This window comes from Odontomachus brunneus, unplaced genomic scaffold, assembly GCF_010583005.1.
Source record: "Odontomachus brunneus isolate Ranch 3 - 2012 unplaced genomic scaffold, Obru_v1 Obru_scaffold_057, whole genome shotgun sequence".
NCBI classification, from domain to species: domain Eukaryota; kingdom Metazoa; phylum Arthropoda; class Insecta; order Hymenoptera; family Formicidae; genus Odontomachus; species Odontomachus brunneus.
In genome coordinates, this window is record NW_022639507.1 from 708,512 (window position 1) to 721,889 (window position 13,378).

A 13,378-nucleotide genomic window follows, 5' to 3' on the forward strand; every position below is an offset into this window, starting at 1 on the left:
GCATATTTGACCTAAATCGGATCATTCTAACTATGCTAAATAAAGCCTTCAATTTCATGCAAAAATAATGGATTTCTTTTTACTACACCTTATATCTCGTAAAATATTCATCTTTCGATTATCTTGCCTTAATGCTTTTTTGCACAGAATAATGAGACAAATTAATTGGCTTTTAAAAAAGCACAAAACAATTTTTACATAATAAATATAAAAAAATTAATTGGCTTAAAAAAGCACAAAAATTTTTTACATAATAAATATAAAAAAATTTTTTGTGGTTTTTTTAAGCCAATTAATTTGTCTCATTATTCTGTGCAAAAAAGCATTAAGGCAAGATAATCGAAAGATGAATATTTTACGAGATATTTTGTATTTTGTCAAAGTACTGGAAATTTCAAGTGTTATTACTCGAAAAGTTTTTAACGAAAAAATATTTTATTATAGTGTTTTGGAAAGCTCTCGAAATAAGCTATAAGAATATATAATAATATATGGGGTGTTCCATTCAAAAAATTGAAGATGACCTTCATATGACCTTCAAATGACTATTCAAGGTCGGACCAATTACACCTTTTTATAGATCCCTTCGAACCAAACAACTTTTATCTGAAACAGTTTTCTTTAAAATGGTTTGTTTTCGAGATATTCGACCGTTTCCAGACTTTTCTAACACCCTGTATATATATATATATATATATGTATATATATATATATATATATATATATATATATATACATACACACACAGTGTACATATATACACAGGGTGGGGGAAAAAAGGTCGGTACTCCTCAATAACTAAGAAAATATAAGTTTTATAGAAAAATGTTTCAGATGGAAGTTGTAGAGTGTAAAGAGATCTATTAATTGATATTATTAGTTTGACCTTGGATGAGGTCGCTAAGGTCAGAACAAGTTCACCTTGAATTTTTTAAATGGAACCCCCTACTTTTTATTACATTCTTGTAGCTTATCTCGAGAGTTGTCCAAAACACTATAATATAACGTATTTTTTCATTAAGTACTTTTTGCGTAATGAAACTTGAAAGTTACAGTACCGCCAACATTAACATTATCTAGGATGTACCACACAGAGGTTGTTCGGTCGGATTTACATCTCTTTCGTGTATGTTTGCGTGTGTGAGTGCGCATATGTGCTTGTGTGGGTGGGTAAGTATGATGTGGGTGTGGGTGTGAGTGTGGATGCGAGTGTATAAGTGTGAGTGTATGTGGGTGTGTGTGCGTGCGTGTATGCGTACGTGGATTCATGAGTGATTATGAATGTTACGATGATAAGGAACAGATAAGGATTAAGGATCGTCAGTACATCCATATACACACACATACACGAAAGAGGTGTAAATCCGACCGAGCAATCTTCGCGAGGTACCTTGGGTAATGCTAATACCAGCGGTACTTTCAAGTTTTATTACTCAAAAAATACTTACTGAAAAAATACATTATAGTGTTTTGGAAAGCTCTTGAGATAAGCTACAAGAATATGCAATAAAAAAATAGGAGTTTCCATTAAAAAAAATCAAGATAGCCTCGTCCTGACCTTAGCGATTATATCCAAGGTCAAATTAATAATATCATTTAATATATCTCTTTGCACCCTACAACTTCTGTCTGAAACATTTTTCTATAAAATTTATATTTTCTGAGTTACTCAAGGGTACCGACCTTTTTTCCCACTCTATATATATATATATATATATATATATATATATATATATATATATATATATATATAAATTAGGTTCAACAATAAGCGCTCTAAGATTAGTAGTTCTCAAAACGATATTCAAAACTCATCTAGAACGCCTCTTTAACCTTCATTTACTTTACTTCTTTCAAGGAAATTACAAGCTCTTTTCAGTTGGGCACAGAAACATTTGAAAACAATTAAAGTATTCTACTTCAGTAAGGTCGAACATGATAAACCGGTTAGAAAATTAAACAGAAGATTCCAAACGGCCATACCAATACCTGATATTTGTCAGAAAAAACATTATTGATAAAACGATATTTCAATGCTCCTCAAAGAGTACCAATTTCTTTGAAAGAAATAAAGTAAATGAAGGTTAAAGAGGCATTCTAGATGAGTTTTGAATATCGCTTTGAGAACTACTAACCTTAGAGCGCTTATTGTTGAATCTAATGATAATATTCTAGAAGATCTCAATTGATTCGCAAATGCATAAAGGGTGCATTTAAGGTCGTAATCAGCGACCTTAAGAACCTTGGGTTGATCATTTTGGAGTAGATTTGAGTAATCGTGTGGTGTACGGAAGTCATGTACGGATTTTCTATCGTTTTTTCCAGTTTCCGCCGCCATATTAGAGCCGCCATGATGAATTTCTCAAAAGGCCAGATGACATGATCACCTAAAATTTGAGCTCCGGTTGACCTCAATCAAACCATAAAAATTTTGGGCAGAGGGGATGGCCGATTTGACGAAGAATGCCTCATATATATATATATATTTAAAATAATAACTTTTTTATATAAGTTGAAATGTGTGAGAAAATGAAATTATCAATAGAAATTATAAATTTAAATAAAGTCATAGTATTTCAATGAAATTTTTATAAAGATTTCTATGAATCCTTATATACAGAGTGTCCCATTTTAACTTTCACACCGAAATATCTCGAAATATACAAAAAATACGGAAAAAAATGTTTCAAACAAAAGTGATATGGTTCGATAGAGGACATAAAACGGAACCATTGGTTTGATCTTTGGCGGCGCCGCCAAGGTCGACGTCAACTTTGCTTTTTTAAATAGAAACATGTATTTTTTTTACGGAATTTTATTCTACATAAAGAAACAAACAACTTTTGTTTGAAAAAATTTTTTATACGACCTCTATTTTCTAAGATATTTACGGAAATATCTACAAAATTATTGGTTTCAATAATTTTTTACTCGAATTCTATCAACTTTACCGAAAAATAGTAAGAGATAAAAATTGTTTACTTTCTTTTTATAGAGCTTTGAGAATGTTTTAATTAACTTTTTAATACTGCATTTTCTTTCATTTTCTTGAAATACTAAAAAGTTTATAAAAAATTCTAAAAAAATTCTCAGAGCTCTATGAGAAGAAAGTAATCAATTTTTATCTTATACTATTTTTCAATAAAGTTGATAGAATTCGAGTAAAAAATTATTGGAACCAATAATTTTGTAGATATTTCCGTAAATATTTTAGAAAACAGTTCGTATAAAAATTTTTTTCAAACAAAAAATTGTTTCTTTACGTAGAATAAAATTCCATAACAAAAAATATATGTTTCTATTTAAAAATGCAAAGTTGACTTTGACCTGACCTTAGCGACGCGTGGTACACCTTGGGTATTGTTAACACCGATGGTACTGTAACTTTCAAGTTTTATTACTCAAAAAGTACTTAATGAAAAAATACGTTATTATAGTGTTTCGGATAGCTCTCGAGATAAGCTACAAGAATATGCAATAAAAAAATAGGGGGTTTCATTTAAAAAATTCAAGATAACCTTATTCTGATCTTGGCGACCTCACCCAAAGTCAAACTAAAAATATCAATAAATAGATTTTTTTAACCCTATAACTTTTATCCGAAACAATTTTTCCTAAAATGCTTAGTTTTAAAGATATTTCGCCGTCCCGGAACTTTATTGACACTCTGTATATAAGGTAGCATTTATTTAATTTTAGACAACATTGTTAAAGACAGCATATCATAGTCATTCTCAATATTTTAAACAGAATACTTCAAATCAGCAATATTTTTTATGTTACGTACATAAAAACATTTCTTATTTATTTGTACTAATTGAAATCTCTAATATATTTTATATTTCCACCTTAAATTAATTACATAAAATTTTCAACTTCTGCATAATATTTCAAATTCTAACTCAAGAATAGATTGATCAGAAGAAGCTTTTTGCTTTTTGAAATTTTGAAATTATTTTGAGGTGTTTACTGCTTGAATGTAGTAAAAAATAGAGAGAGTTCCTATATTTAAAATTAAAAATAACCTTGATCTATCCTTGATCTGGTTTATATCATGCACTTAATACACGTACTATATAGTAACTTTCCATTAAATAATCTTAATATTGACAATGCATATCAACGACGCATTCAATCAATACAATATGTCTTCTTGATGAGTATTATACTAACTTAATATACCGTTGTTTATATATGTACATCGTCGATATTACGATTATTTAGTAGAAAGTTACTATTTAGTATGCATATCAAGTGCACGATGTAAACCAGGCATATGATATCAGACGTTGTATCAAAAAAATATTATCAATTAATTTTTATAAACAAACTAATTATTAAGAAAACATGCCAATGTTATATATGCAAAATTTAAATACGAATAATCCATAAAAGTATTATTATTGACTTTTGAGAGCTTATAGAGATTGAACAGTTTTAATTTTTCGATCTTACCTAAAATAGATCATAGAAAATTTTGATTAACCCTTTTACTACCAACAGAATATATTTTCCCTATCATTAATAATAATCTTATTCAATTAAATAAGTAGCTTTCTTGGCATTTTGAACACATCAGTGCTATCATCCTACTTATTATCATTAGAACGAATGTCTTCCCAAAAACTCCTGTAGGACATCAGTATCCCAGCCCTATCCCTTTGATGCTAAACATAAAATCTTTAATTTTTTTTGCTAAAGCTATTTTATATTATAATATATTTAATGAAGTAAAAAAATTGTACTTTTAAAAAAACAAAATTAGTAACGAAAGTGTTAATAAAGCATAAATTTTGGACAGTATGTCTCAAACTCAACAAAATTCAATAAACCTTGATTTTTATAAAAAAAAAACGTGTAGAGAAAAAACTTGACATGAAAGTAAAGAGGGAATGAGAAAAAGAAAACATGGACTATAGAATATTCTATATAAGTTATATGAGTTATATAATTCTCTGTAAGTTTGTTTTCTCTATTATCTTCTCAGTATATTTTCAAAGATTGTATGTTTGTTATCATATTATATATATGCTCACCTATGGATATATGTTTAGATGTACCAAAGAAAAAATATACTAAGACAGGAAAGAAGGCCATGTATATGCCGACTACTGGAGGTAAATTGCCCAGAAGTGCATAGGCCATGCCTTGTGGTATATGCATGATTCCCACAGTTAAGCCAGAGATTATATCAGGTAGTATGTTTTCATTCCAATTATATGAACCCAGCCAAGTTATTGCTGGCATTATAGACATTACACAAGACCGCCAACTTTTGGATCTGACATTATTTACTGCGCTTTGTATCACTACAAAAAGAACAACTTACTCATACTGATATCATACAAATCCTGCAATGAATATTGTGTATATATATATATATATATATATATATATATATATATATATATATATACACAATATTCATTGCAGGATTTGTATATGTCAAGCAATACTTAAGCAGCAGTGTATTGTTTTTGTTATAACTTACAGGATGACTTTGGTTTCTCATAACGATAATTTTGGTTCAATGCTTCATGTTCATAGAGAGGTCTTTCCAGATGTATCTGCAGTAACGCATTATGCTTCTCCATGCTTGCAACAATTACTGAATATTATACATAAGAAATGTATGTATCTATAAATTTGTTTGTCTTACCTAGTTTATCTTTACTTCATCCAGTTTATTTTGTACATTGTATCTACAAAAAATTAATATTATATGTTAACTTAACTCTGATATCATATAGCTTTGATACTAATTAATTAAAATGTTTATAAAGTGTAACAAGCTTTCACGTTAAACAAAGCAGGATTACTCAAGAAAAATTATACAATATAAATCATTCTTTTTCTCACTATCTAGAATTATATAACATATGAAGTAAAATCGTCAGTTGCTTTATTTCATATAAAGGCTATGATAATTCAGTAATTAACACGCATGTATATAACAAAAGAACTCACACACAGACACACACACACACACACACACACCACACATATATTACACAACACACATAACAGAACTTGTATATTATAATGTAATGTGTTGATACAATAAATATTGCTCAATCTATGCTCTATTTGTTCTATATGTACACATATAAAATTACTGTGTATAATTAAAAGCTATGTTTATAATTATAAATTTTTCTACACTATTATTGCTATTATTCTGTATTTATTGGAGAGTGGACTTACGTGTATACATATCAAAATATCTTTCCCGTAGACTTATCTGTCACTAATAATCAGACGGTAATAAAATTTTCAATAGCACGTGACGAATAATCATCGATGCTCAGGGGTCATGAGTATCGATTACACAGTACAGATGTGGGGATTTACACTTCCCAATCTAACCTAACACTGTTTGTTCGTTATAAACACTTGTCAATAAGTACTCAGCCGTATTTTCCTTTTTTATAACTTATACTCGAGAGATGACAGATGGCGAAACTAAAATCCAAGAAGCATTTTATGTTTTATCGAAGGAGACAAAAGGTTTGTTACTCATCTTTCTGAAACAATGTTTACTAACCTCTGATAACGTTGCTCTATACTCTGCATGATTTACCATTTCTGTTTTTACTAAAGTAGAAAAATGTTCTTACAAAATTATTTGTGAAAAAAGGATAAAAATATTTTTGTTATATAAATATAATTATTGAAGGGTAATAATAGCCAATTGTACAAATATGCTGTATAATAAGAAATAAGAAATAATATGTGTGACTACAAATATAAATATAATATATAATTTATGTTAAAAAAGAAACACAAACATGAACATGATATAGATCTACGCGAGATATTGTTATAAATACAAAATAGAATATGCATCGCGATTTATTCGAATCGAATTGGAATTTGTGATATCAGATGAATTATCTATAAAAAGTTAAATTTGTATAGTCACAAAGAAACATACTGCATTCAAGTAAATATTACTTTTTTCAAGTATTTCGCAAGTTTATATCTACAAATATGTCATAAATTTATCACAAGTATCAAATTTATTCAAAATTTGATTATGAATTCTAGTAAGATGAATATTTCTATGAAGAATATTACAATAAAACAAAAATTCGATTTGTCCTGTTTAAAAAATTTGATAATATTATATAAGAAAATTCTATGTAAGAAATTATAGAAAAGTATGTGTATCCAGGTAAATAATTGTTTAGTATACCATATAATTGTTAAAAGTAAGTTATACGATATAAAATGAATGAAATCAACTTTTTTATACAAATTGAAATGTGAGAAATTGGAAAATGTGAGAAATGGGAGAATTGGATAGAGATGATCAGTTTAGAAATAAAGTCATATAGTGAAATTTGTATATATTTTTATCAATCCTCAATTTTTCTACAAAATTTGTATATATTTTAATCCTTATCAAATAATATAATTCTTTTTATCCTTATTGAATTATATATTTCAAGCATTATCCAATTTTTCTATAACATTTTTCAGTGTTCAGTATATAAAGTCAAACAAATTTTTTCTTCAATATTTTTTTTAATATTAACAAGAAAATATATATTCTTTGTTGAAGAATCGATTGGTTAAAGGTTGAAGATACCTTAAAGATAAATAAAAGAAAGACAGGAAATTGATTAGTTATTTTTCTTACCAGAATGAATGATTTTTTTTCTCTGTATAGCAATATATCTCTATACAATTTCTTCATGTTCATATATAATTGTAATATCCGCAATTTTATCTCATAGAATTGTACTTGCAAAGAGAAATTGCAGAAGTGAGTCACAGAATTACATCGCTCACTTTCTACCGAGATTTCGTTTCAAAGAATGTACCATTGGTGATACGAGGTGCGGTGAAACATTGGCCTGCCATAGACAAATGGTCCATACCATATCTTCGTAAGATATTCTGCGACGAACAGATTTCGGTTGCCGTGACACCGAACGGGTATGCAGACGCGATAGCCAAGACAGACGATGCGGCTGAAGAATATTTCGTGATGCCCGAGGAACGCAATCTCACGATGTCAGACTTCCTCAATAGATTAGAGGATCCACAGAAGGACAGCATATTTTACATACAGAAACAAAATTCCAATTTTATAAGCAGCTTTCGCAAGTTGTGGTCGGACGCAGAAGTAGAGATACCATGGGTTAACGAGGCGTTTGGAAAGCGACCAGACGCCGTGAACTTCTGGATGGGGGACGAAAGAGCTGTGACTTCCAGTAAAGTTTTATTTTGACTTAACAACATACTGAGACTATCTTAGTATTTTTTAAATCTCATCGTGCTAAAAACTGCACGTGTACGATCATTGTTTTGCGTAAATTTTGTTTATACAATCTAAAAGGGATCATTGATAATTGACGCTTAGTATACACATAGGTATTACCATAGAAATAATTTTAACAGACATCTATATGACTAATTTTAAGAATTCATGAGACTCGAACGTGTATCCAACTGTCCCCTAATTCTTATAGTGCACAAAGATCCTTATGAAAACATATATTGCGTTGTGACCGGCGAAAAGAATTTTATCTTACATCCTCCCACGGATTTGCCATGGATTCCATACGGAAATTATCCATCCGCGGTTTATAAAGAATACGAACCTGGAAAGTGGACGATCGAGCCACTCGACGAAACACTCGATTCGGAAATGGCAAATTCTTCCACATTAACACCATGGATATGTATAGACCCATTAAAGCCAGATTATGAAAAGTTCAGCATATACATGGCCTAACGTTCTATTTCTCAAATAACATTCGTTTGAGAGAACTCGCAAAATAATAATTTTATTTCTAGATACCCAAAGTATGATAATGCACAAACTCTGAAAGTCACATTGAATGCAGGAGACGCGCTATATCTACCCTCTTTATGGTTTCATCATGTAACTCAGTCCCATGCTTGCATATCCATTAATTATTGGTACGACATGGAGTTCGATATTAAATACGCGTATTTCAAAGCACTTGAGACATTGTGCAAATAAATGAGTAAGTAAGGCACGCTTGAAATGTCCGTGTACAAATAATGCTAGTTTATTTTGAATCAGCATTTTTAGTGCACGTAAAATTAAAGAAATTTGTGTGTATATATATATATATATATATATATATATATATATATATATGTATATATGTATATGTATGTATACACATTATATATGCATGTATCCACTTGTATACATGTACCATTGGCATACACATATTCCATAATATCAATCTAATTAAGAAATAGTCGTAGTCTTGAATGACTAAATATATATATATATATATATATATATATATATATATATATATATATATATGTGTGTGTGTGTGTGTGTGTGTGTGCGTGCGCGTGTGCGCGTGCGTATTTTTTTAGCTAATGTATTCTCAACAAGTTCATTAAATTAAATGCACATCAGTGTACGGCTGCGCCAATCAATGATATAAAGAGACGTGGTTGAGCACGCACGCGAGATACATGTATTATTTTTTATAGAGGTGATCCAGGGAGATGTCGTAATGACTCACGATAACAAACCGTTAAAAAACTACGCGAGAGTTCAAGTCAGGCGGTGTCGTCGTTATTCCCGGTGAGTAAACGCGCGTTATGATGATAGTTACGCTTTGCAATGTATGTGTTGTGCTGCGTCTCATACATTTTTCGGTTTTCCAGATACTTCCGGTAATTATTCTCGCGTTTTCGTCGCTGTTCCTCCGCTTGCTGCCTCAATTTCTCGGGATTCATGTGCGTAGTTACCATGTGCCTCGTCAACGAACTCATGAACTTGTATGTGATTCCACACACATCGCAGGAAAGTATCTCCTCGTTGCCTCCTTGTTGTTGCTTTACAAAAGAAAAATAATTTGTAATTAGATGTAAAAATCATGTATACAACTACATGAAGCAAAGTAAAATAAGGAAACGAATACATAAAGAAACAGAATAAAGATATTGTAAGGAAGGACTATCCAAACACATTTAAAATGATTATAAGATATTATATAAACGTAAAATTTATGCAAAAAAATGATCGTTTTCACGCAGTTTTTAGTGCTAATTATGTCATCCAAGGATAGAATAACTTCCGTTCAGTTACATAAATTTGATCAAACAATAAAAGGGACTGTTAATATCAACATAAGCAACAAATATAATTTTAAAGTAAAATTATTAGACTTTAAATTCATTGTAAATAAAAAAAGTAAAAATGTTTATGCACAAGTTCCATTTATGGTTCAGCATTATTTCGCATCATTATAATGGATTATACGAAATCCAATTTTGTATTAACAATATCTATATTCTCATTATTCTAGTCTGTATAAAATAATACATGATACAACTTACTAACGATTTAAATCTAAAGAACGAAAATAAAATTGGTAAAACATTAATATTCTAAATTTTGTTAAATACACTCGTCAACAAAATTATTGTATAGGTAAATTCCTGTCGAAATGTCGCACAATTTTAAATGAGCATAATACATATCAACATTATCGTATTTGAAAAAAAAATTTTTTTATTTTAAAGAGAAGTCTGTACTTTAAGAAACATTTGTCGGATTTTGAATTTATTCTCTTCCCTTCCCGCAGTTTTTTCAGAAATAAAGACGTCTCTTAAAAAAACTGTACAATTTGATGTATCCTATAGGGTAGAATAAATTTTTTTTCGCAAATTTCATGATAATTATCGTATAGACTTTCGCCTGCAATAAAAAAAAAAGGTAGATTTGTACGATTTTTTCGCGGAGTTGCGACATATCAAAGATATCTGTGCATTTTTTAAAAATCGTTTAATTTGACGCACTGTACTAAATAGAATGAATTCTATTCACTAATCTTACGATAACCATCGTAAAATATCGACGTTTCCTTGCAAATAAAAAAATAAAGAAGAGGTATGCACGACTTTCTTCCGCGATGTTGTACGGCGTATCAAAGTTACCTATGCATTTCTAATCAGTTACCGTCAGCATTAACATTATTCAATGCGCACTACGGGGAGATTGTTGATCGGATTTTGCGTGTATATGTGCACGCGTATTTGTCACGGTACTTGATTAACCCTTTATAGAGCAAGATTCCTTGGATATGACAAATGAGTTTTTTCTTTTGAACTTCATTAAAATAGTCCTTAGAGATATTTTAATATCATTTTTAAGACTGAAAAAAATTTTTGATAAGATATATTAACCGGTATAACTGTTGTACTAGTGACCATTCAGGGAAAGCGTTTAGAACCATTCCCGACTCTTTCGACCAATTCTGTGCTGCTAGTACGACTTATGTACCAGTGTCCTATAGAGGGTTAAAAATGTATAGGTAACTTTGATACGCCGTATAACATCGCCGTAGAAAATCGTGCCTCTTCATTTTTTATTTGCAAGGAAACATCGATATTTTACGAAGGTTATCGTAAAATTTGTGAAAAGGATTTATTCCACTCAGTAAAGTGTGTCAAATTAAGCGATTTAAAAAAAAATGCATAGGTAACTTTGATATGTCGCAACTCCGCGAAAAAAAATCGTACAAATCCGCTTTTTGTTTTTGCAGGGGAAAATTTATACTTTACACGATGGTTATTACGAAATTTGCGAAAAAAAATTTACTCCACCCTATAGAATACGTCAAATTGTACAATTTTTTGGAGACGAACACATCTTTATTCTTGAAAAGACTACGAGAAGGAGAGAAAATAAATTCAAAATCCGACAAATGCTCCTTAAAGTACAGACTTCACCTTTTAAAATAAAAAAAAATTTTTTAAATACGATAATGTTTTGCAGTATTATGCTCATTTAAAATTGTGTGAAATTTCGATATAAATTTACCTATGCGATAATTTTGTTGACGAATGTATTAACTTTCTTTGACTTACGTGATTTTCTAATGTACAAGGACTCAGTTTGCGACCGATTTTTAATTAATGGAAATGGAATATATTAAAAGTTAGTTTTTGGAATGAACTTTGGTTTTTAGTTAAGGTATTCGTGTGCAACATTTATGGCTAGGAAAAAAGGATCAATTTTTATCTAAGAGATCGATAGAGTAAACTCGGATATGATGACCATATCGGAAAGATGGCCATAGGCTGTAATTTCTGTAATAATTGCAAAACATTGCGTTTGTGTAATCAGTCACAAAGATAATCGACATTTATCGTAGTATATGTGCGTACATTTTTTGAAATAGCAAGATTATGAATATTATACTATATTTTCATTTTCGACTACCTGTAAAATTTCTCATTTATCCACTAAAACTTGCTGTAACATCGGATAAATTATAGTTAAGCTATCGCAATCAACGTTAGATACATAAAATAAGTATGTAAACTGAAAGCCTCAAATCCAGTATGTAAACTGTAATATAACATTCATTTTTATTTTCATTTTTACTATTTGTTTATAAGTATTATTATAATCGTCTTTCACTCACATTTTGGGTAAGATGGTCCACTATCATTCTAACATTTATAAAACAGAAGTCGTTACATTTCAAAAATTACTTTCAATATTATAGTAATTAAATCTTATGTGCAATGTTTTAATAAAAAATTGAATTTAAAATTTAAAGTTTTGTAATACAGGTTTTTATTTTATATGTATATTATATTTTCACAAATATGTATTAAATATCCTATACTAAAATGAATATATCAAATTGTTTTTTCACTGTTTTATCAAATAATAGGTACAGAATCTTGAACATAAAATATTTATGAGTCATCTATTCCTTATGGCTATCTTGTCTTAAACATTTAGGTAATGCTCATGTTTTATTATTTTTGTAATAAATAATTTCACTGAAGTATTTTTCTTTTAACTCTGATAATATTATGTACTGTAGGCTTCAGTGACGTAATGTGCCAAACGCTATTAAGAAATAACAATAAGAAATATATTTTTTTTGCATTTTAGAAAAGTATGGCCATCTTATCCAAGTTTACCCTATACAAATCAAGAAAAAAAAAAAAAATATATATATATATATATATATATATATATATAGTCTATCATTTATATATTATATATACACACACACACACACATATACATATATACATACATACATACAGGGTGGGCCATTTTATTCAATACACGCAAAAATCTCAAAAAGAAGAAATTTTTTCAAAAAATGTTTCAGACAAAAGTTATATGGATCGATGGGGGACATAAGAAAATACCATTGATTTGACCTTGCGTGGCCCCGCCAAGGTCAGGTCGAGGTCAACTTTGCTTTTTTAAGTAGAAATATACATTTTTTATTACGGAACTTTATTCTACGTAAAGAAGCAAACAACTTTTGTTTGAAGACATTTTTTATCCGACTTTTATTTTCTAAGATATTTACGGAAATATCTACAAAATTACTAGTTTCAA

The 13,378-nt window shown here is 29.5% G+C and overlaps 3 protein-coding genes across 13 annotated transcripts in view; 1 reads left to right on the plus strand and 2 right to left on the minus strand.

Annotated features, from left to right (window-relative positions):
- The window catches only part of LOC116845774 (solute carrier family 26 member 10), a 42,533-nt gene extending 36,183 nt beyond the window's left edge, over positions 1 to 6,350 (minus strand). The window contains exons 1-5 of one of the 5 annotated variants that reach the window (XM_032818845.1): positions 6,205 to 6,350; positions 5,660 to 5,702; positions 5,492 to 5,595; positions 5,037 to 5,309; positions 2,234 to 2,387 (exon numbers count right to left, since the gene is read on the minus strand). In XM_032818845.1, coding sequence (XP_032674736.1) covers positions 2,234 to 2,387; positions 5,037 to 5,309; positions 5,492 to 5,594 — 530 coding nt within the window. In that variant the 5' untranslated portion in view covers position 5,595; positions 5,660 to 5,702; positions 6,205 to 6,350. Of the gene's footprint in view, positions 1 to 2,233; positions 2,388 to 5,036; positions 5,310 to 5,491; positions 5,609 to 5,659; positions 5,703 to 6,204 lie in introns of those variants that run through there. The other 4 variants (XM_032818844.1, XM_032818846.1, XM_032818847.1 and 1 more) reach the window with 4 other exon arrangements.
- Positions 6,351 to 6,355: 5 nt separating this feature from the next.
- LOC116845776 (bifunctional peptidase and (3S)-lysyl hydroxylase Jmjd7) lies at positions 6,356 to 10,021 on the plus strand. Its single transcript, XM_032818851.1, has 6 exons — positions 6,356 to 6,507; positions 7,740 to 8,219; positions 8,478 to 8,721; positions 8,806 to 8,999; positions 9,490 to 9,583; positions 9,667 to 10,021. The coding sequence occupies exons 1-4, from the start codon at positions 6,447 to 6,449 to the stop codon at positions 8,993 to 8,995; spliced, it is 975 nt and encodes a 324-aa protein (XP_032674742.1). The 5' UTR covers positions 6,356 to 6,446; the 3' UTR covers positions 8,996 to 8,999; positions 9,490 to 9,583; positions 9,667 to 10,021.
- Positions 8,215 to 13,378, minus strand: part of LOC116845773 (zinc finger and BTB domain-containing protein 41-like) — an 11,893-nt gene continuing 6,729 nt past the window's right edge. For all 7 annotated transcript variants that reach the window (XM_032818839.1, XM_032818836.1, XM_032818838.1 and 4 more), the window contains exon 7: positions 8,215 to 9,837. In XM_032818839.1, the coding sequence (XP_032674730.1) occupies positions 9,559 to 9,837 (279 nt within the window). In that variant the 3' untranslated portion in view covers positions 8,215 to 9,558. The remainder of the gene's footprint in view (positions 9,838 to 13,378) is intronic.